The sequence below is a fragment of the Lagenorhynchus albirostris genome, chromosome 10 (assembly GCF_949774975.1).
Source record: "Lagenorhynchus albirostris chromosome 10, mLagAlb1.1, whole genome shotgun sequence".
NCBI lineage: Eukaryota > Metazoa > Chordata > Mammalia > Artiodactyla > Delphinidae > Lagenorhynchus > Lagenorhynchus albirostris.
This window is the reverse complement of record NC_083104.1, coordinates 43,833,126-43,859,046: the sequence shown is the minus strand read 5'-3', so window position 1 is coordinate 43,859,046 and position 25,921 is coordinate 43,833,126. Positions and strand designations below refer to the sequence as shown.

General features: G+C 43.9%; 1 protein-coding gene across 3 annotated transcripts in view; it reads right to left on the bottom strand.

Annotated features, from left to right (window-relative positions):
- MYRIP (myosin VIIA and Rab interacting protein) overlaps positions 1-25,921 on the bottom strand; it is a 218,802-nt gene that overhangs the window by 19,677 nt on the left and 173,204 nt on the right. For all 3 annotated transcript variants that reach the window (XM_060162217.1, XM_060162218.1, XM_060162219.1), the window contains one exon: positions 17,074-17,313. In XM_060162217.1, coding sequence (XP_060018200.1) covers positions 17,074-17,313 — 240 coding nt within the window. The remainder of the gene's footprint in view (positions 1-17,073; positions 17,314-25,921) is intronic.

Genomic DNA, 25,921 nt, shown 5'->3' with positions numbered 1-25,921 from the left:
TTCAGATTTTTAGGGAGGGAGGAAGGAGAGCTCCAGTGGAAGCCACTAGGTCCTCTGCCCACTGCTGATAGTTTCATATTCATTACCTTGTTTGCTGGATGATATTCTCTTTCCTCAACAGAGCTTCAGTCACAGACTCTGTCAAACTACATTCACGATGTGGTCCAGTGGGTAGCTTTATGGATGAAGAGTTAGGAGACCTGGGCTCTAGATCTAGCTGTCATTTCATCCAGGTATGGGACCTTGGCCAGGCTACTTCCCATTTCTGGAACTCAGTTTTGTCATCTATACATTGAGAGGATTGGAAAGAGTTTCTCTGCAGTCTCTGGTAGCTACTGTGTTGTTAGCTCACCCACATCTATTCTCAAGCCCATTCTTCCTTATCTCCCCCCACCATTAAGGCTGAACAGAAAATACACTGCATTTCCCAGCCTCTCCTGCAGCCAGGGGCAGTCATGTGACATCGTTCTGACCAGTGAGCCTGAAGGGAATGTCTATTGAGGGGTTTCTAGCAAAGCTTTTGTTTTCCTAATCAGGTGAATAGATGCAGCTGATGCTCTCCTGCCCCCACTTCTCTCTGCCTTGATCACAGGTCGGCGGTTAGGAAGCCAACAAGAGTGAGGATGATACCAAAATGCTGGGTCAGGTGGATCAGAAAGACTGAAAGAGCCTGAGCCCACATAGCACTGGATCAGCTGAACTGCCTCTCAACACCTTGATGCATGTGTGCAAAATAAGTCCCTACCTGTTGGAGCCCTTACTGGCTGGATTTTCTGTTATTTGTGGTTGAATATATTTCTGATACAAGTCACTTCTAGTTTTTATATTCATGGCTCAAAATTACAGTCAGTCCAGATCTGGGCCAAGGTCTTTAATGGAGCAGAGGTACTTCAGCCACAAAGAATTATCTGCATCTTTGAGCTCATCTGAACATATAGCACCAAGAAGTAAGCAGGAGATCAATGTTGCTTGGCACCATTGGTGTCCATCTACAATCAATTTTACTTAGCCCATCACCGGGTTTGTAAACTGGAAGTCAAATATTGCCCATGGGCATTTTTTTAACCAGTAAAGTGTTTCAAGAAAGCCTGGAATTTGAATGCCTTTGGTACCTCCCAAGGTATCTATCTGATTCATATATTCTGGCCAAAATATATTAATAATAGCTCTGACTTGGTTTGCAAAGTTTGTTTCCTCAAGTAAATTCTACTGCAGGTTTTATCTCACTAGAGGAAGTTTTCAGTGGCCCTGCAACTTCACTATGGAATCAGAGTGTCTAAGTGACGAGTCTGTGGCTGAGTCCACAGTCTAGAAGCTGGCTCTGGGCTCTGGTACGTGGTCTCATCCTAGGGTCTCATCCTGGCACCTGTCAGTCATCCTAGGGTTAGGGCACATGTGCTCAGAGGGCTTCTCTGCAGCCTGTCAGTTTCACAATAGCTGCTTGACTCACCCAAGAGTTATGCTTCTTTTGGTTCAAGGGAGTTTGCTACATACCAGAAAAATGGGTCTGGGTTATCAGGAAAATAAGATGGAGGAAGGTGACGCAGACTCACCAGAATAAGGGAAGTGTCCGAGGGAGGGCCAAGCCAACTCTTTACCTTAGGAAAAACTTGCAGAGGCTGTCCACCATTATCTAGAATCCTGTAACTCGATGTGGCGGGTTTTGGAGATGAATTGGACTCAGAATGTTTTTGGCAAGGAATAGCTGCCACTGTTTGCTTAAGTCCATTTTAGAAAAGGCAACGTTGTATGTATGAAAGCAGGTTTGGTACCCTTCTCCGTAAATAAAGCTTGCATTTAGAAAGCTTGCCCTTTGTTTGATAGAAGAGGTGCCTTTGTACATCATTTGACAAAGGGATTCAGCAAAAACGGTTAGACCACAGCACGATGGAAGGGCAAATGTTAACATTTACGCACATCTCCAGTTGGTCCAGGGTCATTAAGGGGCCAATGTTATTAATGGGGAGGACTTCAGAGGTGCTTAAACAGAAAGAGTTATCTGCATCTTGACTTCAACTGAACATATAATATCAAAGCGATAAGCTGGACATCAATGTTGCTTGGCAGTCATTGTTCCTTTCCGTCCAGAAATAGCCTTGTTTATTCAATCATAGGAGTTGCCAGCTGGAAGCCAAACATTGCCTAGAGGCATGCTTTTTTGACAAGAATGCCTTCTGTGAGATAAGCACTTCCCAGTTCTCTGCAGTCCCCACCAGTCATTCTATTGCATACATATCTTATTGGGGGCCTGTGGTGCGCAGGCTCTGCTCCAGGTGCTGGGATAAGCAGTGAACAGTGGATGAAGTCCCTGCCCTCAGAGTGTGCCTTTAGCTCTACCCCAGCCACTTGACACGGTGACATACTTTCCTGACCCCAGCAAAGGTATTTATTTGCACTTGTCATTAAGTGAGAGTGAGCAGTCCCCAGCAGCTGGTCTGTGGAGAGCAGCACAGCTTCACTTGGGAGGTCTGTGGTCCCCTTCAGAAGGGAACCAGCTTGCAGCTGGGGAAGTGACTGAAAAAAATTATATGGAAACTGGACAAGATCTCTCTGGTTGGTTGGTGTCCCAGTTCTGCCCTCCATTGTGAAACACAAACTGGAACCCACAAACACTTGCAGGGAATTAATCCCACCTCTAGGAAATCGGGTGGTTCTTGCGTGTTCTACAGGAGTATTGCGGGCTTGCTTGGATGTGAGCGCGGGAGTGGACAGGGCACCTGCTGGAAGTGAAGATAACTGGGATTTAATTAGCTGTGTGACAGGAGCAGGGCACCCAACCTCCTTGTTCCTTAGCTTACTCACTAGGCCAGTAAGCGATTAGGTTTGTCACAGGGTTAACACCAACTTGTTATGTAAATGTCCTGTTCCCTGCCCAGTCTAGATTTAAAAGTAGAAAGTACCTTCTACAATTATGTGAAATAAAGCTATATTTAGCACCAGACAGGGTTTTGTTCACATAAAAAGCTGGTGAGGATTCAGAGGTGCTGGCAGGGAGCCCTGTGTGTGGGAGAAATGAAAATCTACAGGAGCCTTCCTGCTTTATTGCTTACAGCTCCAGAGACCTGAGCTGAATGGCACAAACAAAGCACGATTCCAGAGCCAGAAAGAGCTCTCTATGACGGCAGCTGACGTTACTCCAGACGTTAATTATAAGATGGGTCAAATGTGACAGGTCCATGGTATCAAATAAGGGAGACGTGAAAGTGTGAAGAAAATCAGCTGACAGAATAGGGGCTATTGCAGAACAGGAAGGTTGGCCTCAAAGACACTCGTGGCCAAGGGCCCCATGGATGATGGAATGAAAATGGCCAGTGGACTCACGCAGTAACCAAATTCAACCTTCTAGTGATCAAAGAAACACAAATTAAACAACAAATTTATTAAGTGCTGGGTACATGCATGACTCCCTTTCAAAATGCCCAGCATAGCCAGTATGGCTTCTCCAGGGTGGAAGAGGAGCTTTCAGCTGTTGATACGCCCCGGGGATGTATTTGCTCTGACACACTGATGCTCCTTCACCTCCCGACCACGCATGGTCACCACTGAGAGCCTGAGTGTCCTCCTCTAGGGTCCGGTCTGTGTCACATCCCCTTGTGTAACATCAAATCTATTATGTCAACTTTACAATCACCGGGCTGGAACCAAGAGTCCATGCTCAGGGTACAGAAGGTGATGAGAAACCTCCAGTGTTTCCTCCATCGCTCAGCAGTGAGGCAGAGAAACAAGCGTCAACCTCAACAAAGACTCAGCTTCCTGCCAGACTGTGACCAACAACAGGACCAATGCTGACCCTTAAGGAGGTGATGTACCACTCCGAGGTGGGGGCCTGCCACAGTGGCCATGTCAGTGGACCTGAGAAAGAAGACCAGGCCAGGACCCACATCAAAATCCCACCTGTATCTTTTCTCTTCTTTCTAGGGACTGCAGGGCAGAGCAGACTCCTTTACTTTTTGTCTCACTACCCACACACTTGAGCCCGAGCAATCTCTCCATCCTGTAGCCATGCCCCTTCTCATCCTATAAAAACATGTTGCTAGAAACAAATTCTTCCTCCATTTACTCTTCCTTATAAACTGTTTTCCAAAGACATGCAGCATGCAAAGTGTTGCCAGGGGGAGATTCTGAGTCTCTAGAATTCGAAAGAAGGAAATATTTCCATCCTAAACACTAGATATACCTGCTTATTTGCAATCCTCGCAAATTCTCCTGATAATTTTCCAGTGTCGTCATTCATTTCAAAGCTTTGTGTTGGACAAAGAAATGCAAACTCATTTCAAGCTGGAATAAGTGGGACTGCTGCTTACCAGAATGGCTCAAGCTTGTGAACATGTGAGTAGCAGGGTCTCATTAGCTGCCTGGCTTAATAGGAAGAGAACACAGTGGAATAACAGAGGCCTGATCCCAGACCCCTCTCTACCCTTGGGCATGTGCGTGCACATGTGTCTGCCAGTCTCAGCAGCGCCAAAACAGATTCAGTATCTGGCTGTGTGTGATGAACTGGGGCTGTGACAGAGGCCTGGGGTATCTATTTATGTGACTTGATATAAGTCTTGATATGACAGAACCTAATACAATGTGGGATAAAAGCTTTGAGGACTAAATGATGTGTCCAGGTTTCTGGGGCAGAAGAGGCAATTTCCCAGTTCCACCTCCGGGGATTGTTCTGACACCTTTAATAAGACCTAAACAGATAGAAGCTGAAAGGACATTGACATTAGGGTTTTTGTGAGATTTAGAAGCAGGCAGTATGCTTTGAGGTCCATGGGTCAACCTATGAAGCAGGGAGGGCAGTGGTGAGGGGACTGCCACGTCAGCAGGGTCTTGCAAAGGGCCTCCTTACCCATTGGGCTCCGCAGGCGTGGATCCTAGGGCCCACCATTCTTTTAGGGGGTCCATGAAAATGTCTTAATTTCTTTTAAAATCATGAGGAAAAATGAACTATTAGTTCCAGGCACATGTTTTAATACACAATATTAATCTTTATACCAACACAATTGTAAAATACGATTTTAGATGGGTTTTTGTAGAGGAAAGGGTCCACAAAGGCAAAAGCGCTTGGGCCCACAGAAGTCATAACTTGGCCCCGATCTTGCTGATCTGGAGCCTCTATGGAGAAGGCACCTGGGCAGGGCTGGTTCCTAGGGTGGATCTGGGCAGCAGCAGCCTGGTGAAGGCCCTGAGCAGGCCACTATAAGAGGGCTGGTTGTGAACATGTGGGAGGTCTTTCCCCTAGATTCCCCCAAATAATGGAGGGAGACAGTGGGGGTGGGTGGATGCTCCGGTCTTGTGGTTTCCTAGTGGGGACGGATGCTAAGGTGACCTCCTCATTGTACACACCAGATCATGAGGCTTGGGAAATTCATGTTACTCTGTGTAGATTTTGGGGAAGTAACTTAATCTCTCCAAGCCTCAGGTATGAAATGGAGATAACACCATCTAGCTCAAGGGGTTTTTGAGAAGATGAAATTAGTCAGCATATGCCAAGTGTCCACAGTGTTTGGGTCCAGAGCTGTCCACCTGTCCTCAAAACTCTCCCACCTGCCCTACTGGCTCAAGATGGGCACATTACTGGTGATGGCCAGTAGCTTAGACACCTTTTATTATGTACTGTGTTCTATTTTTTTTTTTTTCCTTTTTGGCTGTGTTGGGTCTTCATTGCTGCATGCAGGCTTTCTCTAGTTACGGCGAGCAGGGGCTACTCTTCGTTGAGGTGCACAGGCTTCTCATTGCGGTGGCTTCTCTTGTTGCAGAGCATGGGCTCTAGGGGGCACGGGCTTCAGTAGTTGCAGCGTGTGGGCTCCGTAGCTATGGCTAGCATGAGCTCAGTTGCTCCGTGGCATGTGGGATCTTCCTGGACCAGGGATCGAACCTGTGTCCCCTGCGTTGGCAGGTGGATTCTTAACCACTGCACCACCAGGGAAGTCCTGTACTGTGTTCTTGAAACAACTTTCCTTGACTACTTGGTGTTTTGAAGGATGCTTTTTACTATTTTTTAATCAAAAAAAAAAAAAGTTGAACTTTGCTGCTGTTTCCCAGTTTTTTTCTCTTGCTAAGTAAGAATATTAAAAAAAAAATGCCACCATGGTCTACTACTGTCTGGCTTCACCATAATTTCATAAAGAAGGGATACCTTAACACCAAAAATGGAAGACACAATATCAGAATACAGAATGGTTTGTTCTGAGAAATGACAGTAAACAACCTGACACTGACATTCAAGACATGCACACATGCATGCACGCATGCAGGACCCTCCGTTTCCCAGTAGGGAGCATACTGAACCATACGTACTGATAGGCAATAAAAATAAGGTATGTCATTGCCTAGCTGGGCAACCGAACAAGCCAGGCCCTCAAACATCATCTACTATTTCCCATCATCACTAATTTAATTCAAGCCTTCAGGAAGCATCTGCTCTATGCCCAGCACTGTACTGGGCCCTGCAGGGGATGCAAGTGAGTAAGCCTGGGTTCCTGTCCTCAGAGAGCAGAGACAGGAGAAGGGAAGGAAGACCCAGGTAGCAGAAAACAGGCCCTACCCTGCACTGGGAGCCACAGGCTGTGGACCTGCAGAGGGGCAAGCAGGTTCCGTTAATGTGTGACCTTGGGGTCAGTCTGGAAGCACAGGAAACAGAAAGAACTTTAACAGAGTCTTCTAAAAACATGTTGGCTCCCATGCAGGAATTACAGGCAGAGGAGAAAAGTCTTTCAATGTTCAAGTTGCATAGAATGTGTACGGGGCCTCACCTTCTCTCCTGGGACACCTTGCTCCTGAGAGAGCCCTTTAGGGAGGAAGAGAGGAAGGAAGGGAGCCAGCTCAGTGTTAATGTGCGTCCTGCCTGTGCCGGGTCTGACCCCAGTCTTCTCGTGATTTCGTGTAACCCTCATCACAACCTGACGTGGTGGCTGTTTTCATCCCATCTTGAGAGACGAAGAAACTGGCTCAAGGAAGAAGATGCACAGCTGAGATTTGAACCCAGAGACTTTGGTCTTCAAGGTCCACACTCCTTCCCACCTGCCACATCACCTCCTCCACCTGCATAATTCCTGGGACCCAATGGACTGCAGAAAGTGATGGAACAACAGAATCTAACTGAATAATCAGATCCATGAACAACATATCAGCGAGAGAAGGGCCTGTAGCCTCCACCAAGTGACATCAATCAGAACAAGCTCGTTGATTTGTACACCAATGACCAAGCCACACAACAGAGCTTGAGATCTCCCAAGCGACCAGCTCCTGTTCTGAGCCTTACTGAGCCTACCTGAGATGGAGCCACCAAAAACAATCAGAGTGAACAAGAATGTGGCCTCTGAGAAAATCTGATCAAAGTGTGATCCAGACTTCACAGCCCGCTCATTACTTTTCTGTCCCACATTACAGATGCTGCCTTGGCTTTATGAAATGCTTCTATCAAACCGCCAGAGCAAGCAAGGAAATTTGTCCAAATGCCCTGATTTCATGTATTTTTTTCCTTCTCAAAGGTAAGAAAAGAAACTCCATATGTCCTCCTGAATAGTTGACAGAAATCTGCTAGAAAAATTCAATGCAAATATGTTTCAGTTCTCATGAAACATAAGGCGCTCCGGCAAAGCCTCTACAACCCGTCAAAATACATTCTCCATGAACAGACTCACGTCCCCAACGACTGACTTGAAAGAAGGTGGCACAGAATTGTGGAAAGAAATTGGAGTATGAACCTAATAAATTAGCATATGTAATAAACTGAAACATGAAATGTAATGGAGATCAGAGAATGGACCTCTAGGAATGTTTGGGTTCTTAAATCGTTTAGATTTTGATGGTGAAAGCCACCTATGAAAGAAATAAGATTTTTAAAAATTGTGATAATTGAAATGAATTTTTAAAAAAATTTATTTCATTTATTTTATTTTTGGCTGAGTTGGGTCTTCGTTGCTGCATGCAGGCTTTCTCTAGTTGCGTCGAGCAGGGGCTACTTTTCGTTGAGGTGTGCAGGCTTCTCATTGCGGTGGCTTCTCTTGTTGCGGAGCATGAGCTCTAGGGGGCACGGGCTTCAGTAGTTGCGGTGCATGGGTTCAGTAGTTGTGGCACACGGGCTCAGTTGCTCCGCAGCATGTGGGATCTTCCCGGACCAGGGATTGAACCCGTGTCCCCTGCATTGGCAGGCGGATTCTTAACCACCGTGCCACCAGGGAAGCCCGAAATGAATTTTTTTAAATGTGCTATTTGCACATTTAATTTAGTTTCAGAAATAAACCCACTGGTCTGTATGTTTCCCCATGGTCATTTTCTTTCCCTTCCTTGGTGGAGTCCCTGTTGTTTGATGTGGGCACCTGAGCAAGGCCACTCCAGGACCTGGTGATGGTGAGAGAGGAGGGGAATGCTGGGGCCACTGCCTTTGACCATACCTGCCCGGGCAGGTGTAGGGCAGGCAGGACTTCCTGTCCTGGCAGAGGAGGTGATCATAGTTGTCAATCTCTTTTGCTTAGCATACTGGCTGTTCCTCAGAAAATTATTTCCTGATACTCACTGGACACGCTTCCCCACTTGTTGGCGGTAACCAGGGCTCTGCCAGGGCACGTGCTCAGCTCCATAGTAGCCCAGTGACACAGGAAACCACCTTCCACGTTCACTTGGAACAGAGGTGGCACATGGCAACCAGGGTGATCTTGATAAATGTAAGGTCCTCCTTGTTATGTCTCTGCTGAAACCTTTCCAGGTGCTTCCTATCTCACACAGAATAGAAGCCAAAGTTCTCCGCATGGCCCACACCGCTGGCTTGCTCTGCCCCCTCCCTCTCTCACTTCTCCAAGCACTCTCCCCTTGGCCACGTTGCCCCAGCTACCCTAGCTCTGTAAGCCGTTCCTTGAACTTGTCAAGGTCATTTCCACCTTAAGGGCTTGCATGTTTTTCTCTGCCTGGAAAGCCCTTCCTTTAGATCTTTGCCTGACTTTTCCCTTTGTGTCTTTCGGGTTTCAGTGGAAAACAGAGTCGGTCAGAAAAGTCTGGACCATCCATGACTCATACTCCTTCCAACTGCATCCGTGAGCGTCCTGCTGAATCTCCTTAGCACTGATCACTAAGGACTTCTTCCCCTGTATGTGTTTACATACTTATCAGCTGTCGCCCCCAACAGTGGGTAAATTCCACAAGAGCAGGGACCTTTTCTCTCTGGTCCCTATTGTATTACAGCTCTTAGAATAGTTCAACAATTATTTGTAACAAGGATTGAACAAGAATTCAAACTCCAGAACTTGTGCCACTACCTCTCATGGGAAGTTGGCATCTTTTCCTTATTGTCTCCTGTACGTATTTCTGGCCCTGCAAACCTGGGGGAGCCATTCATTCCTTTGTTGGAGAGAACATTAAGGACCTTCCTCTCTTGCCACATCCCTTCCCCCAAAAGAACAAGTGCACATATGTCTCAACACACTTATTAAAAAATGATCTCTTCCCAACCAGGAGTGAGAGGTGGGTGGTAATTATGAGATCAGTTGTGAGTTAAATTAAGTATATTCTAGGGCATACTTCTGGACTATTTCATTGCATCCTTTATCAATATCTCACAAATTTAATTACTCTGCCTTTAAAACATGATTTACTATCTTAATAGATAGGTCCTCTTCATTTCTTTTATTTTTTCTAAGCATTTCTAAGTTATTCTTGACTTTATTTTATCAGGTGATTTTTTGAATCCTTTTGAAAAGTTAAAAAAAACTTCTAGTTCAGATTTTGATTTAAATTACAGTAAATATCTACCCTCATTTTGGAAGAATTCTTCTTTACACTGTCTTTCCTACCAGCAAAACTGGTAGGTTTCTGAGAGATCTGCAGTCTTCTTGTTAAGCTTTAATTTCACATTTTTTTGTTCCTATTGTGGTTGGAATTAATTTCCATTTTATCTCCTCAATCCTCCAGTCTGGTTTGAGATTCATCTGTAAATTTTAGTTATGAAATGGGGAGTTCTAATGTAAATCCCAGAACCTATTGAGCTGTATTGCGTAATTGTGCTGAATGATATGGATTCATGAATAGACTTGCTACTACTAGACCTTTTCTTTGAATAGAATGAATTTTTATTTTGCATTTATTTGCATTCAAAGTTGCTGTATTCTTTTTTTTTATTGAAGTTGATTTACGATGTGATGCTAGTTTCAGGTGTACAGCAAAGCGATTCCGTTATATGTACCTATCTATATATTCTTTTCAGATTCTTTTCCCTTATAGGTTATTATAAGATGTTGAATATAGTTCCTTGTGCTATACCATAGGTCTTTTATCTATTTTATACATAGTAGTGTGCATAGTTGCTGTATTCTTTTACAGTCTCTTTTTATCTCAAGTAAATGTTTGTGATCTCTGACCTTACCCTGGGGATCCTTTATATTTCTCCCCACGTTTTTCTCCCATTCTATGCAATAGCTATTTCAAACCCTCTCCACAATCCTGACACTCAAATTTCACTATCTCCTCACTTTCAGAAGGCAAACTTGCCTTCTAGTTCAGAAAGCTAGAGATGTAGCCAAGCAGAACCTTATGGGGCCTTCCCAGGACAGACCATCCCCTGCCCCCATGTCCTCTGCCTGCCTCTTGTTTGTAGAAAGACTTTAGCCTCCTAGGCCATCCCTGAGTTCCAAAGAATAAATTTAATAAATTTAGAAGTGAGAAAATGCAGAAACAAAGGAAAACAGTCAAGCAAGACAAAATAATAATAGTTTAGCCATTAAACAAAGTCAAATACCTTTAGTTCCTCTCAAGGGCTATAAGATAACATTCTGAGCCATATCCTTTGAGCTGTTTTGCAAATACTGAAACCCCCGCAGGTGGAAAACATTAACTGCATGCTGACCACCAGCATGTAGGCAGGCCCCAGACAGGCTGGAACCAGAAGGTTGATGATGTTTGACTCCCCATTACCTCACTACCAGCCAATCAGAAGAATGTACACAAGCTGATCATGTGCCCTGCAACCCTCTCACTCACCCTACCTTTAAAAACCTTTCCGTGAAAGCCATCAGGGGTTCTGGTCTCTTGAGCATTAGCCATCCCCAATCCTGCTTGGTGCCCTGCAATAAACGCTACATTTCCTTTCACCACAACCCAGTGTCAGTAGATTGGCTTTACTGTGCCCAGGCAAGCAGACCCAAGTTTGGTTGGGTAACAGAGGGGCGGAGGGGGGGAAGCATAGAACATAAAACAAACTCTCTTCATCTTCCTAAACATCAGATTTACCCACTTACTTGTATCTGGACTATTCTGTCTTTGCCATTCCAATGCCAATGCCCCATCTGTTTTCTGGACCTCATCCCCTCCATTTCCCCAAGAGTCCCTTATTGTTGGACACTTAGGTTGTTTCAAAGTTTTCCTAGTATAAAAATATAACACTTGATGAACTGCATTGTGATATACCCTTGGCTGCTTGTCCAGTTATTCCTTAGGATAAATGATTGAAAGCATATTTGCTGGATCAAAGGGTAGGCACACTTTGATTGCTTAGAGTTACCAAGTCACCAGTGTGCTAATATGTGTTACTTCGTGGGTATTAGACTGCCTATTTCCCCGAACTCTTACCAACATTGATTATCATTCTTTTTAACCATCCAATTTGTTAGGCAAAGTGGCATTTCATTATTTCAATTTGCATTTTTATTGCTTGTCTGAACAAACGATAAACTTTGCCCTGTTCATGGCTGTCTTCCCAGTGCCTCAATGTGCTTTTGTTGAATGGAAAAAATGACTGTGCACACCATATGCCAAGTTCTGGGCTAGGTGTTGTATTGAATACAGCTGAGATACAATTAAAGTTGAATATTTTTTCATATGCTTATTGGTCATTTACATTCTTCTTTTTTTGCTTTTATTTTTGGTCGATTGTCTGCTTATGTAGACTGCCTTTTTATCTATTAGCATTATGAGTATATTAATTCTCGAGGGCTCAGTTCATCTTTTGCCTAGAGAAGAAGATGTTCTGTTGAAGCCCTCAGAATCCAGGAGAGAACCCAGAACTCTTTTCCCAGCCGTGCAGGCCCCTCCCCCAAACACACAGGACACAAGCGTGGGAATGAGTGACACCAGTGACTACAGGAGTGAAATGAAACCTCACCTGTTCAAGCGCTGTGGATAAGAGCTGTAGCTCTAAGTGGACAGCTAAAGCTTCTCTTTTTTCCTAGCGCAGCAGTTAAATAGAAAGTTAGAAGAGGCAACAGGCATAAGGCCTACTGAGATCAGTGTAGCTTGTAAGATATAAGTGGGGATTGAAACTTTAGCGCCAACTGAAGATGGAGACATGCTTCTCAAATAAGATACTACCTGGGGTGAAAGACACTGAATCCTCATGTGGATGGTGAGTCATTTTACAAGGGTGAGACACACATGGACAATACTTGATTTTATGTTAACACTGTGATATCGACAAAAAATTTTTCACAAGCACATTAAACTGCAGAAACCCACAGCTCTGGGTTTTCTCAGGCAACAATCAATCTGTCTGCTTATCCATTGACCAGTACTGTGTTTCTGTATGACTTGATGCTAGTAAATGGGGAGCAGCTGTGAGAAGATGCACAAATCTGTCTCTTATTTGAGGAGAAAGACATTTATTACTTTAGGGAAGTCTCAGTACTTTGAGGAGAATTATTCCGTGAAACTATGAATATGGGAGTTATCTGCTGGTCTGTGACTCCCTTGTGAAACTAAAACACAATGATTCAGCTACTTGTGATAATTAATAAACAAAGACACTTTGCTTTCAGGACATTGCGTGTACAAATTTGACTATAATGCAAGCATTCACTAATATGGGCCTTCAACAAACACTCATGTTCCAAAAGCTTGACACATAGGACATCTTTTGTCATATAAATAGTGTCATAAATGATACTAATATCAGGAAACAAAAACCTATTTAATGCCTTACATGTCTAGAACCATGGGGAGCAGGGACCTTGGGGATCACTGCTTTAAGCTTGGGGAGATAGGGTTTTGTGGGAGATTCAGCCCCTGCATGTAGTCTCCAAAGTCAGGCCAGGAGTTCTTGACCTTTCTTTGCGTCCTTCTCTCAGGAATGCAGCACCTGCATATCCAGGGGCAGATGGTTCTAGGAACCACTTCAGCCAGGCCTTTCTTCCATAACCATTGGCAGAGCCACCTGCCCAGTGGCAGAGGGGAAGCAAGTGCTTATTCCCGGGCTTGAAGGATCCCAAGGTTTGGAAGGTTGACCATGAGGTTCAATGAAACCAAGATGACTTCAATTAAAAACATGGCCTCTAGGAATCCAGGTTTCTGGGCTGACCCCAAGTTTTACAAGCTGGTTCTTCAGGTAGTTAAAATTCAGATGGCAGTGACCATCCTTGAATCATCATTGGGCCCCCAACACCCAGCCAAAGTGAATCAACTGTAGGGACAAGTCTGCCTACAGCGAAGGGCTGACTCCCATCAAGAAACAGCGTGTTTCTAAAATGGTTATTCTGCTGCTGGACAAGATTGTGAAGCCCTAATACCTACATGGGTTGTCATACCAAGGACACTGAACTGCCACTGATGTCCCTGTGTCTATGGGAATATGCACATTCCTCTGCTTTGGCTCCCGGAGAGAAGAACCTGCGATAGAGGCAGGAGGAATGGTGAAGTCTGGATAAAACTCTCTCTGTGTAAGGGATCCTCGTGGTCAGGCAGAGGCCATTAGCAGCCAGTTAGGCATTTGGATTTCTCCACTGCTTAGTCACAGATACTGCAGTGAGTGTTTGTGAACTGGGGACTCTGTGTGTTTTCCTGTTTGGTTACTGTCTTAGTCTGGTTTCCCCAGAAGCAGACCCTGAGACAGGGATTCGAGTGCATGGAGTTTATTTGGGAAGTGATCCCAGGAACCAGTGGAGGAGGGGGTGGGGCAAGGCAGGGAAGAGAAGGCAGCCAGATCCAGCTGGTCCTCACTGTGGGTGCCCAGAGCCAAATCTGCTGGGGAACTCGGGGCATCAGTGGGTAGCACACACTCCGTGGGTCACCACCTCAGTGGAGGCAAAGGAGTGGAGTATTTACACTCTTCCCATCAGTCACTGGTTAGGGCTGCTCCTGGGGAGGGGAGTGTTATTCTCTCACTCCCAGCCTGCCTTCTGCACAGGAAGAGGAGCTCCTGCTGTGCCGGGAGCCCCCAGGCAGATGGACCTTGGGCCAGTGTGCAGTAGCACGGTAAAGAGATAAGGCAGGCACGAACAGCTTCTGGAACAGTTTCTTTAGCCCAGATCCACTCCCCGACCATGGCGTGTGTGTGTACATGTGTGAGCGCTGGACAAACTAGTTGTGGTCGGATTACAAGGGAAGTCATAGTTACTCTGATCCCGAAGATGGGAACCTGGGAGGGTCTGACGTGGTATTTTCCCCATTACATTCTTCAGAGCATGATGAAGCACCGAACGTGGCTACAGACCTCTGGCCTGACACTGCACGTGTGGACGGGACATAGGCACTAAGCTGTTCCCTCAGTGCTAACACAGGGGCATTATTTCACGACAGTGAAGTTTCTTTTCCTTGAGGTTGTTAAAGGGGCTGTGAGGTTGTTAATATTTGCTGGGCTCTGGCTGTGTGCTACCTCTATGCTGCATAATTCAGTCCTCCCAGCTCTATAAGGGGGTATGATTATCCCCATTTTACAGACACGGCCAACATGTGTTTGTCCAATCAACAGTGAAGACCTGGACTGGTTTTTAGGGATCGATATAAAAACAAGCCAGACTTGGGCTTGTCGACAGGCTGGGAGCAAGTTCAAGGGCCGCAGGGCAGCTCCAGATGCTGAGTAGAGAAAGGATTGGAGGGGCCAAGGAGGGCAGCTAGGGGGCGGGGTGTAGGAAGCAGGCAAGAAATGGCCTTGGCTTAGAACCAAAGTCCAAAGTTTGCAAACTGCATGGATGTGTTTCACAGTCAGTCTAATCCTGAAGCCTATCTCTATACCCTTCTGCCTCTAAATAATCTTCCATAGATGAACGTATATTTCTGTTTTCCTTTAATCAGAGTAGCCGATGCCTGATGGAGAGAGATATATTGATTACCTCTTTTTGTTTGCTATCTGGGTTTTTACATACACAAGTGATATCTGGTTGACTATTTAATCCATTGATTCATGGTCAGCAGTGGGAAGGACTTAAACTTTGAGAAACTGACACATTTGGGAGTTTGAATAAAAGCAACTCCCCTAATTTCCTGCTCAGCGAGGGCACAGGGCAGGATGGGGGCAGGATGGAGGGCTTGGCCAAGCACCCAGGATTTTCCGCCTTTCCCTGTTCACATTCTGCCCAGAAGAGCACAGTACAGACGGATGGCCGTGCCTCCAGAAGGTGAGGCCTGCAGGCTGATGAGGGGCGTGTGTGCGTGGCTTATCCCAGCCTGGCGTGCTGCTGGTACAGCATGAGCTTTTGGTGCCTTGGGACCACCAGGCAGCAAAGCCAGTAGGATGTGGAGCCACTGTAAGAAATAATGTGATATTCTTCAGTTACCGTCTGGCTCTCAGCTCTAGCAGACAAATGTGACTGTAATGGGCCATCGGTTCAAGTAACAGAGAGGATCAGAGCCCATAACCATTGAAGAGGCAATGGGTCGGAGACCATATCCTGGGGAAGGGCTGCCCGTGAAGGCCAAGATCTGCTCTCCACCCACAGAAATGCTGGGGGAAAGAGATGTGCGCCATCCCCAGGCAAAGGACCCGGCAGGTTTATGAGTGAGGATTCAATGGTTATGGAAGCCGGGTTGGGAATGAATGCAAGGCAGAGTCTGAGGTGTTGGAAGGTTCAGGGCCTCAGCCATGGAGGATGGTCCCCACTTCCCTTGGGGCCTGCTCTGGACCACCTGTGGTCATTCCTGGGTTGGCCAGGTTCCTGCACAGTACCCCAGCTTGGCTCTTGAGCAGATGAAGGGGACTCATTCACCATGCACGTGGGTTACCAGCAGCCTGTTAGTTTAGATAGCCTACTCTCAGAATAGGGAAAAAATTGATCCTAAGTACAAAGAAGTCTAGATGTTACCAGATAAGATCTTATCTGAGTTCCAGAAGAGGCAGCTTGTTGTAAAGGAAGGAGCCTGTGATTTGATGCCAAGCAGGTTTGTGATGCAGCCTCAGCTCTGAAACTTACTAGCTGTGGGCCTTGGGTAAGTAGCTTTGTGACTAGACTCAGTTTCCTCATCTGCAACATGGGTCTGTGTCTGCCTCAAAGGTTTTATATTAAATGAACTAACTAACATGTGCAAAGTGCCAGGCATGTAGGAGACATTGAACAAATGCTAGCTTCTTCCCCTTCCACTGGAGGCAGCAGGGATATCCTGACCAGGGGGCCAAGTCTAGTGTGAACGTACTTGGTGGATCTGTAGTGGGAACCCAGGCATGTGCTGGAGGACGGTGGGCAGAAAGGCTGGGATCCCTTTCTGCCAGTGGCAGGGTCTATTTTCTGTGCCTTCCACACAATGTCCCTTGGAACTCGATGGCCAGCTTGGGGGAAGGAAGGGAGGATGGTGGGACTGAAGATCAGGTGGTTGGAGCTTTGGGGACCCTCAGAGCAGCAGTCCTTTTATCTGTTTAAAGCACTGGGATTCCATATAAGGTTTGTTTGAGAAAGGCTTCTGGCTAAGTCAAACAAGCCAAAATCTGAAAACTGCAGAGATAAATGATCCAGAAGGCCACTTTCAACACAAAGACTCTATACTATGAAATGACGCGTCATCATTGGCTAAAAGAGGATTGGCTAGATGTTCTCAATCCACAGGAAACATTCCTTCCTGGGAGAGGGTGGGGCGGGAAATAACACAGCTCTTTACCAATGAGAGAGACCATGGGTACTACGTTACAGAGTCGAAATGTAAGGGCTGTCTTGATGAAGAATAGGAGATGAGAGGTCTTGGGAGACTTCCAAGGACACGCGGTGCTACTTTCCTGATTGAATAACAGCGTTAATCAAGCAGAGTTTTCTTGGGTTCTCCCAAGTGCATAGGGATGGGCATTTTAGAGAGTGCTCTTTGGGGTCCCAGCACATCTCTGCACAAATGCAGAACCTTCCCCCACACCCCAGCTGCAGAAACCAAGCCGTCTGCAGGTGGTTTCACAGAGCTTACCTTCTTCAGCTCTTCCTGGACACTCTGGCTGTTGTCTTCAGAGGACAGACTTTCCTTCTGGTTCTCAGACTCTGTCTTGGGCTCGGACTCCTGATCCTCCCCAGAGGAAGTTTCCTTCTCACTCATTTTCATTGCCAACTCGTACAGCCTGTTTGTCCGTTTCTCTTCTGCAGCGTCTGTGCCGGCCTGTGGGTGCCGAGCCTCATTGCAGGTGTCAGTCTTTGATAAATCACCAGACACCTAAATGAAAGCCAGAATCATGAGCTGAAGACTCTTCTGCTACAGTCATGTTGCTTGTTGTTCCCAATAATCCCTGAGTAAAGAACAATCAGGAAAATGAAGCTCTTACCTGATCTGCTTTCCCTATGGATGGACTTTTTATTTTTACTTCTTCAAACACATGCATCTTAACACTTTGTTAAAAATTAAGGCAGGTGAGCACCTGTACTCAGAAAAGTGACTTCAGTGTTTTTCATTTGCAAAATACTTACCGAGTGCCCACTAGGGTCAGCACTGTGCTGGTGCTGAGGATGCAAAGCTGAGCAAACCTCCGCCCGCCCCCTAGTGGAGAAGACACTAAAACCCTGACAAGTGCACTGAAGCAGTGCGTGGGGAGGGAGGCTTTTGACAGTGCTCTAAGGGGCACCGGATGGCAGGGCTGGGACTCAGGGAAAGCTTGCTTGTGGAGATGGTGTTTGAGTGGAGATTCAAAGTGTAGCAGTTACCCAGCTAAAAGGGAGAGAGGAAAGAATGGTATTCTAGGCAAATCACAGATTTTGAGATGGTGCAGGGTCCTTGTGCATACATAAGGAATACTGTGTGCCCTTCCCTTGATAATTACACAATTACATCTCCGGCTCCTACTATCTCCGAAGCTCTCTCTATGAGTAGAACCCTGACCAGGCCTGGGGAAGTCCAGGAAGACATGACATTCTAACTCTCTATTTTTCACCTTATATTAGACAGATATGTATGGAATCTTAGCAAGATAACCCTTAAAGTACCATTAGGGTCCACTGGACCCAATATTAGTTTGTGGTTTTTTTTGAATTTTATTTTATTTTATTTTTTATACGGTTGGTTTTTTTTTTTTAACATCTTTACTGGAGGATAATTGGTTTACAACGGAGTGTTAGTTTCTGCTTTATAACACAGTGAATCAGCTATACATATACACATGTTCCCATATCTCCTCCCTCTTGCATCTCCCTCCCACTCTCCCTATCCCACCCCTCTAGGTGGTCACAAAGCACCGAGCTGATCTCCCTGTGCTTAAAGCAGTTTATTATTAGTTATCTATTTTATACATATTAGTGTATATATGTCAATCCCAACCTCACAATTCATCCCACCCCCCACCCCTGGCTTTCCCCGCTTGGTGTCCATACATTTTTTCTCTACATCTGTGTCCCTGTTTCTGCCCTGTAAACCGGTTGACCTGTACCATTTTTCTAGATTCCACATATATGCGTTAATATACGATATTTGTTTTTCTCTTTCTGACTTACTTCACTCTGTATGACAGTCTCTGGGACCATCCACGCCTCTACAAATGACCCAATTTCGTCCCTTTTTACGGCTGAGTAATATTCCATTGTATATATGTACCACATCTTCTTTATCCATTCGTCTGTCAGGGGGCATTTAGGTTGCTTCCGTGTCCTGGCTATTGGAAATAGAGCTGCAGTGAACATTGGAGTGCATGTGTCTTTTTGAATTATGGTTTTCTCAGGGTATATGCCCAGTAGTGGGATTGCTTGGTCATAAGGTAATTCTAATTTTAGTATTTTAAGGATCCTCCATACTGTTCTTCATAGTGGCTGTATCAATTTACATCCCCACAAACAGTGCAAGAGGCTTCCCTTTTCTCCATACCCTCTCCAGCATTTGTTGTTTGTAGATTTTCTGATGATGCCCATTCTAACCAGTGTGAGGTGATACCTCATTGTAGTTTTCATTTGCATTTCTCTAATAATTAGTGATGTTTAGTAGCTTTTCATGTGCCTCTTGGCCATCTGTATGTCTTCTTTGGAGAAATGTCTATGTAGGTCTTCTGCCCATTTTTTGATTGGGCTGCTTGTTGTTTTAATATTGAGCTGCATGAGCTGTTTATATATTTTGGAGATTAATCTTTTGTCCGTTGATTCGTTTGCAAATATTTTCTCCCACTCTGAGTGTTGTCTTTTTGTCTTGTTTATAGTTTCCTTTGCTGTGCAAAAGCTTGGAAGTTTCATTTGTTCCCATTTGTTTATTTTTGCTTCTATTTCCATTACTCCAGGAGGTGGGTCAAAAAAGGTCTTGCTGTAATTTATGTCAAAGAGTGTTCTTCCTATGTTTTCCTCTAAGAGTTTTATAGTGTCCAGTCTTACATTTAGGTCTTTAATCCATTTTGAGTTTACTTTTGTGTATGGTGTTAGGGAGTGTTCTAATTTCATTCTTTACATGTAGCTGTCCAGTTTTCCCAGCACCACTTATTGAAGAGACTGTCTTTTCTCCATTGTATATCCTTGCCTCCTTTGTCATAGATTAGTTGACCATAGGTGCGTGGGTTTATCTCTGGGCTTTCTATCCTCTTCCATTGATCTATATTTCTGTTTTTGTGCTAGTACCATATTGTCTTGATTACTGTAGCTTTGTAGTATAGTCTGAAATCAGGGAGTCTGATTCCTCCAGCTCCATTTTTTTCCCTCAAGATTGTTTTGCCTATTCAGGGTCTTTTGTGTCTCCATACAAATTAAAATTTTTTTTGTTCTATTCTGTAAAAAATGCCATTGGTAATTTGATAGGGATTGCATTGAATCTGTAGATTGCTTTGGGTAATATAGTCATTTTCACAATATTGATTCTTCCAATCCAAGAACATGGTATATCTCTCCATCTGTTTGTTTCATCTTTGATTTCTTTCATCAGTGTCTTATAGTTTTCTGAGTAAGGTCTTTTACCTCCTTAGGTAGGTTTATTCCTAGGTATTTTATTCTTTTTGATGTGATGGTAAATGGGTTTGTTTCCTTAATTTCTCTTTCTGATCTTTCGTTGTTAGTGTATAGGGATGCAAGAGATTTCTGTGCATTAATTTTGTATCCTGCAACCTTACCAAATTCATTGATTAGTTCTAATAGTTTTCTGATGGCATCTTTAGGATTTTCTATGTATAGTATCATGTCATCTGCAAACAGTGACACTTTTACTTCTTTTTTTCCAATTTGTACTCCTTTTATTTCTTTTTCTTTTTTGATTGTCATGGCTGGGACGTCCAAAACTATATTGAATAATAGTGGAGAGAGTGGACATCCTTGTCTTGTTCCTGAAATGCTTTCAGTTTTTCACCATTGAGAATGATGTTTTCTGTGGGTTTGTCATATATGGCCTTTATTATGTTGAGGTAGGTTCCCTCTATGCCCACTCTCTGGAGAGTTTTTCTCATAAATGGGTGTTGAATTTTGTTAAAAGCTTTTTCTGCATCTATTGAGATGATCATATGGTTTTTATTCTTTAATTTGTTAATTGATTTGCATATATTGAAGAATCGTTGTATCCCTGGGATAAATCCCACTTGATCATGGTGTATGATTCCTTTAATGTGTTGGATTCTTTTTGCTAGTATTTTGTTGAGGATTTTTGCATCTATATTCATCAGTGATATTAGTCTGTAATTTTCTTTTTTTTGTAGTATATTTGTCCGGTTTTGGTATCAGGGTGATGGTGGTCTTGTAGAATGAGTCTGGGAGTGTTCCTTCCTCTGCAATTTTTTGGAAGAGTTTGAGAAGGATGGGTGTTAGCTCTTCTCTGAATGTTTGATAGAATTCACCTGTGAAGCCATCTGATCCTGGACTTTTGTTTGTTGGAAGATTTTTAATAAATTTCATTTCTTGTGACTGGTCCGTTCATATTTTCTGTTTCTTCCGGTTCAATCTTGGAAGGTTATACCTTTCTAAGAATTTGTCCATTTCTTCCAGGTTGTCCATTTTATTGGAATAGAGTTGCTTGTTGTAGTCTCTAAGGATGTTTTGTATTTCTGTGGTGTCTGTTGTACTTCTCCTTTTTCATTTCTAATTTATTGATTTGAGTCCTCTCCCTATTTTACTTGAGGAGTCTGGCTAAAGGTTTATCAATTTTTCTTATCTTCTAAGGATCCAGCTTTTAGTTTTATTGATCTTTGCTATTGTTTTCTTTGTTTCTATTTCATTTATTTCTGCTCTGATCTTTATGATTTCTTTCCTTCTGCTAACTTTGGGTTTTGTTTGTTCTTCTTTCTCTAGTTCCTTTAGGTGTAAGGTTAGATTGTTTATTTGAGACTTTACTTGTTTCTTGAGGTCGGATTGTATTACTATAAACTTCCCTCTTAGAACGGCTTTTGCTGCATCCCATAGGTTTAGGATCATAGTGTTTCGTTGTCGTTTGTCTCTAGGTATTTTTTGATTTCCTCTTTGATTTCTTCAGTGATCTCTTGGTTATTTAGTAATGTATTGTTTAGCCTCCATGTGTTTGTGTTTTTTACATTTTTTTCCCTTTAATTGATTTCTAATCTCATAGCGTTGTGGTCGGAAAAGATGCTTTATATGATTTCAATTTTCTTAAATTTACTGAGGCTTGATTTGTGACCCAAGATGTGATCTATCCTGGAGAATGTGTGCACTTGAGAAAAAAGGGTAATCTGCTGTTTTTGGATGGAATGTCCTATGAATATCAATTAAATCTATCTGGTCTATTGTGTCATTTAAAGCTTGTGTTTCCTTATTAATTTTCTGTCTGGATGATCTGTCCATTGATGTAAGTGAGGTGTTAAAGTCCCCGACTATTATTGTGTTACTGTCAATTTCTTCTTTTATAGCTGTTCGCATTTGCCTTATGTATTGAGGTGCTCCTGTGTTGGGTGCATATATATTTATAATTGTTATATCTTCTTCTTGGATTGATCCCTTGATCATTATGTAGTGTCCTTCCTTGTCTCATGTAACATTCTTTATTTTAAAGTCTATTTTATCTGATATGAGTATTGCTACTCCAGCTTTGTTTTGATTTCCATTTGCATGGAATACCTTTTTCTATCCCTTCACTTTCAGTCTGAATGTGTCCCTAGGTCTGAAGTGGGTCTCTTGTAGACAGCATATATATGGGTCCTGTTTTTGTATCCATTCACATTTAAGGTAATTATTGATATGTATGTTCCTATGACCATTTTCTTAATTGTTTTGGGTTTGTTTTTGTAGGTCCTTTTCTTCTCTTGTTTTTCCCACTTAGAGAAGTTCCTTTAGCATTTGTTGTAGAGCTGGTTTGGTGGTGCTGAATTCTCTTAGCTTTTGCTTGTCTGTAACTGTTTTGATTTCTCCATCAAATCTGAAAGAGATCCTTGCCAGGTGGAGTAAGCTTGGTTGTAGGTTCTTCGCTTTCATCACTTTAAATACATCATGCCACTCCCTTCTGGCTTGTAGAGTGTCTGCTGAGAAATCAGCTATTAACCTTATGGGAGTTCCCTTGTATGTTATTTTTCAGTTTTCCCTTGCTGCTTTTCATAATTTTTCTTTGTCTTTAATTTTTTGTCAGTTCGATCACTATGTGTCTTGTCATGTTTCTCTTTGGGTTTATCCTGCTTGGGACTCTCTGTGTTTCCTCGACTTGGGTGGCTATTTCCTTTCCCATGTTAGGGAAGTATTCAACTATAATCGCTTCAAATATTTTCTTGCATCCATTCTCTCTCTCTTCTCCTTCTGGGACCCCTATAATGCGAATGTTAGTGCATTTAATGTTGTCCCAGAGGTCTCTTAGGCTGCCTTCATTTCTTTTCATTCTTTTTTCTTTATTCTGTTCCACGACAGTGAATTCCACCATTCTGTCTTCCAGGTCACTTATCCATTCTTCTGCCTCAGTTATTCTGCTATTGATTCCTTCTAGTGTAGTTTTCATTTCAGTTATTGTCCATCTCTGTTTGTTTGTTCTTTAATTCTTCTAGGTCTTTGTTAAACATTTCTGGCATCTTCTCGATCTTTGCCTCCATTCTTTTTCTGAGGTCCTGGATCATCTTCACTATCGTTATTCTGAATTCTTTTTCTGGAAGGTTGCCTATCTCCACTTCATTTAGTTGTTTTTCTGGGGTTTTATCTTGTTCCTTCATCTGGTGCATAGTCCTCTGCCTTTTCATTTTGTCTGTCTTTCTGTGAATGTTGTTTTTGTTCCGCAGGCTGCAGGATTGTAGTTCTTGCTTCTGTTGTCTGCTCTCTGGTGGATGAGGCTATCTAAGAGGCTTGTGCAAGCTTCTTGATGGGAGGGACTGGTGGTGGGTAGAGCTGGGTGTTACTCTGGTGGGCAGAGCTCAGAAAACTTTAATCTGCTTGTCTGCTGATGGGTAGGGCTGACTTCCCTCCTGTTGGTTGTTTTGCCTGAGGTGACCCAGCCCTGGAGCCTGCAGGCTCTTTGGTGGGGATAATGGCCAACTCCAGGAGGGCTTAAGCCAAGGAGTACTTCCCAGAACTTCCACTGCCAGTGTCCCTGTCCCCGTGGTGAGCCACAGCCTCCCCCCAGCTCTGCAGGAGACCGTCCAACACTAGCAGGTAGGTCTGGTTCATTCTCCTGTGGGGTCACTGCTCCTTCCCCCTGGGTCCTGATGCACATACAACTTTGTGTGTGCCCTTCAAGAGTGGAGTCTCTGTTTCCCCCAGTCCTGTCGAAGTCCTGCAATCAAATCCTGCTAGTGTTCAAAGTCTGATTCTCTGGGAATTCCTCCTCCTGTTGTCAGACCTCCAGGTTGGGAAGCCTGATGTGGGGCTCAGAACCTGTACTCCAGTGGGAGGACTTCTGTGGTATAATTGTTCTCTAGTTTGTGAGTCACCCACGCAGCGGTTATGGGATTTGATTTTATTGTGATTGTGCCCCTCCTACCATCTCTTTGTGTCTTCTCCTTTGTCTTTGGATGTGGGGTATCTTTTTTGGTGAGTTCCAGTGTCTTTCTGTCGATAATCGTTCAGCAGTTAGTTGTGATTCTGATGCTCTCGCAAGAGGGAGTGAGCACATGTCCTTCTACTCCACCATCCTGAACCAATCTCCCAGTATTAGTTTTTGAGTTTCCTCTTTAAGTTGTTGTATCTATTTATAAGGCTTGGTATTTCATGGATTTTATTCTTCCTTGAAGAACTCCCAACAAACAATGTGAAAAGGTACTAATTTTGTAAATAAAACTCATTGTATTTTGCAATTACTATCTGGGTTCATTGGACCCTTTTATAAATCTAAGATACATGAAGGGATTTCTATGATCTCATTTTCCTTATCTTTTGAAATATTTTGCTGTTTCATCATCCTGGGAATTATCTTTCATCATTACTCATCAAATATTTCCAATTATGCTAAAAAGAGACTAGAATAATAAAACAGAAGAATGGAATTACCTAGAAGGATGATTCAACATCAGAATAAATCATCACTGTTTTGAGTCTGCTTTTAGCTCATTGTATATGGTTGAGAATTCAAAATTTTTCATAATGGCAAAGGAATAAAACAGACAGAGAACATTTCATAATTAGATGACTCAGAAGATGAAGTTAAAGAGAAGAGCAGCTCCCCAGACTCTAACAATGTTGATGGAATTGATTGTATAAGTAAAATCTCAGACTAAGAATCTTCAGATGACAGTGTCCTAGGTGAATTTTCTCAACCCAAGAATCGATGAGTAAACAACATATTTATCAGGATAAGAGAAAAGATGGTATTTTCATTCAGTTAGTCATTCAACAAGAAGGGCTTCATCACACATATTTTGCAACAAGAATCTAGACCATCCTGTTCTGCTAAAAAGATGTGTTGCAGATTCTTTATGATGTTTGTGCACCAAATTTGCTTGATACAGTTTGTAATTGGACAAATGCTAAAGGGAGATGTCTATATAAAAGTGATTAGAAGGAGATAGATGACAGAAATGAAAAAAGATCACTGGATTGATAAAAGAAAAAGGGTCCCTGGGAAATGATAATTTTTTTTTTCTGGCCCTGAGTAAGAATCATGATAAGGACCTTGTGAGAGGTGAGTAATGCCCCCATTATGCCTGAGAAGGAGGAGTTCCTTGGTCTGAGGACGTGGGGCAGCTCCATGGGAAGAATGGTCTCTGAGCAGGTTCTTGAGAGGTGAGGAGCATTCTAATATGTAGACATGGGGACAAGCATTCTTGATGAGGAAGCAGCAGGATCACTAAGACCCAGGGTGTATGAAACTGCTCAGTATAGTTAGAGGAATAAGGCTCAGAAGTGGAGAGAGTGGGAACTTGGGGGTATGGAGAAAACAGGCCTGGGTCAGACTGCAGAGGGTTAAGCATCCACCTAAGGAACTGAGCTTTATCTGTCAAATATCTCCCAGGCTCCTGGGTGGCCCCAAGGGCATCCAGAAGCTGGCTTATGGAAGATCTTTGGTGTGGCTCGAAGGTGAGCACCCAGGGGCTCCCTACAGTGGAAATGAGGTAGCTGCCCTGTGGCTGGACAGCCGTGTGGGAAGTGGATGAAAGTGAGAGCCGAGCTGGGGCCTGAGGGAGAGATCCTGGGTTCTGACACACAGAACCCTCTGTTGGAGGGTCTCCTGCACTCCCTCTCTGAGCACACAGGAGAGGGAGCCTTAGACACTGGTGGGGGATGCTGGGCGGGGAGCAGGAGGGGGATGACTTAATGAACAGGGGCCCCATCACTGAGAGACCTGCAGGGACCCAGAGGACACTGCTCAGCTCTAAGAGGACACCAGAAGCCCCCCTCCCCACCCCCAAGACAGCGAAGGTAGAGAAAGTGGAGGGGTTGGACGACTGGTTATTTACTTAAAAAAATACAGTTTTAAACAGAAAGTTGATTAAATCGCAAGAGGCTAAGTGTTCCTT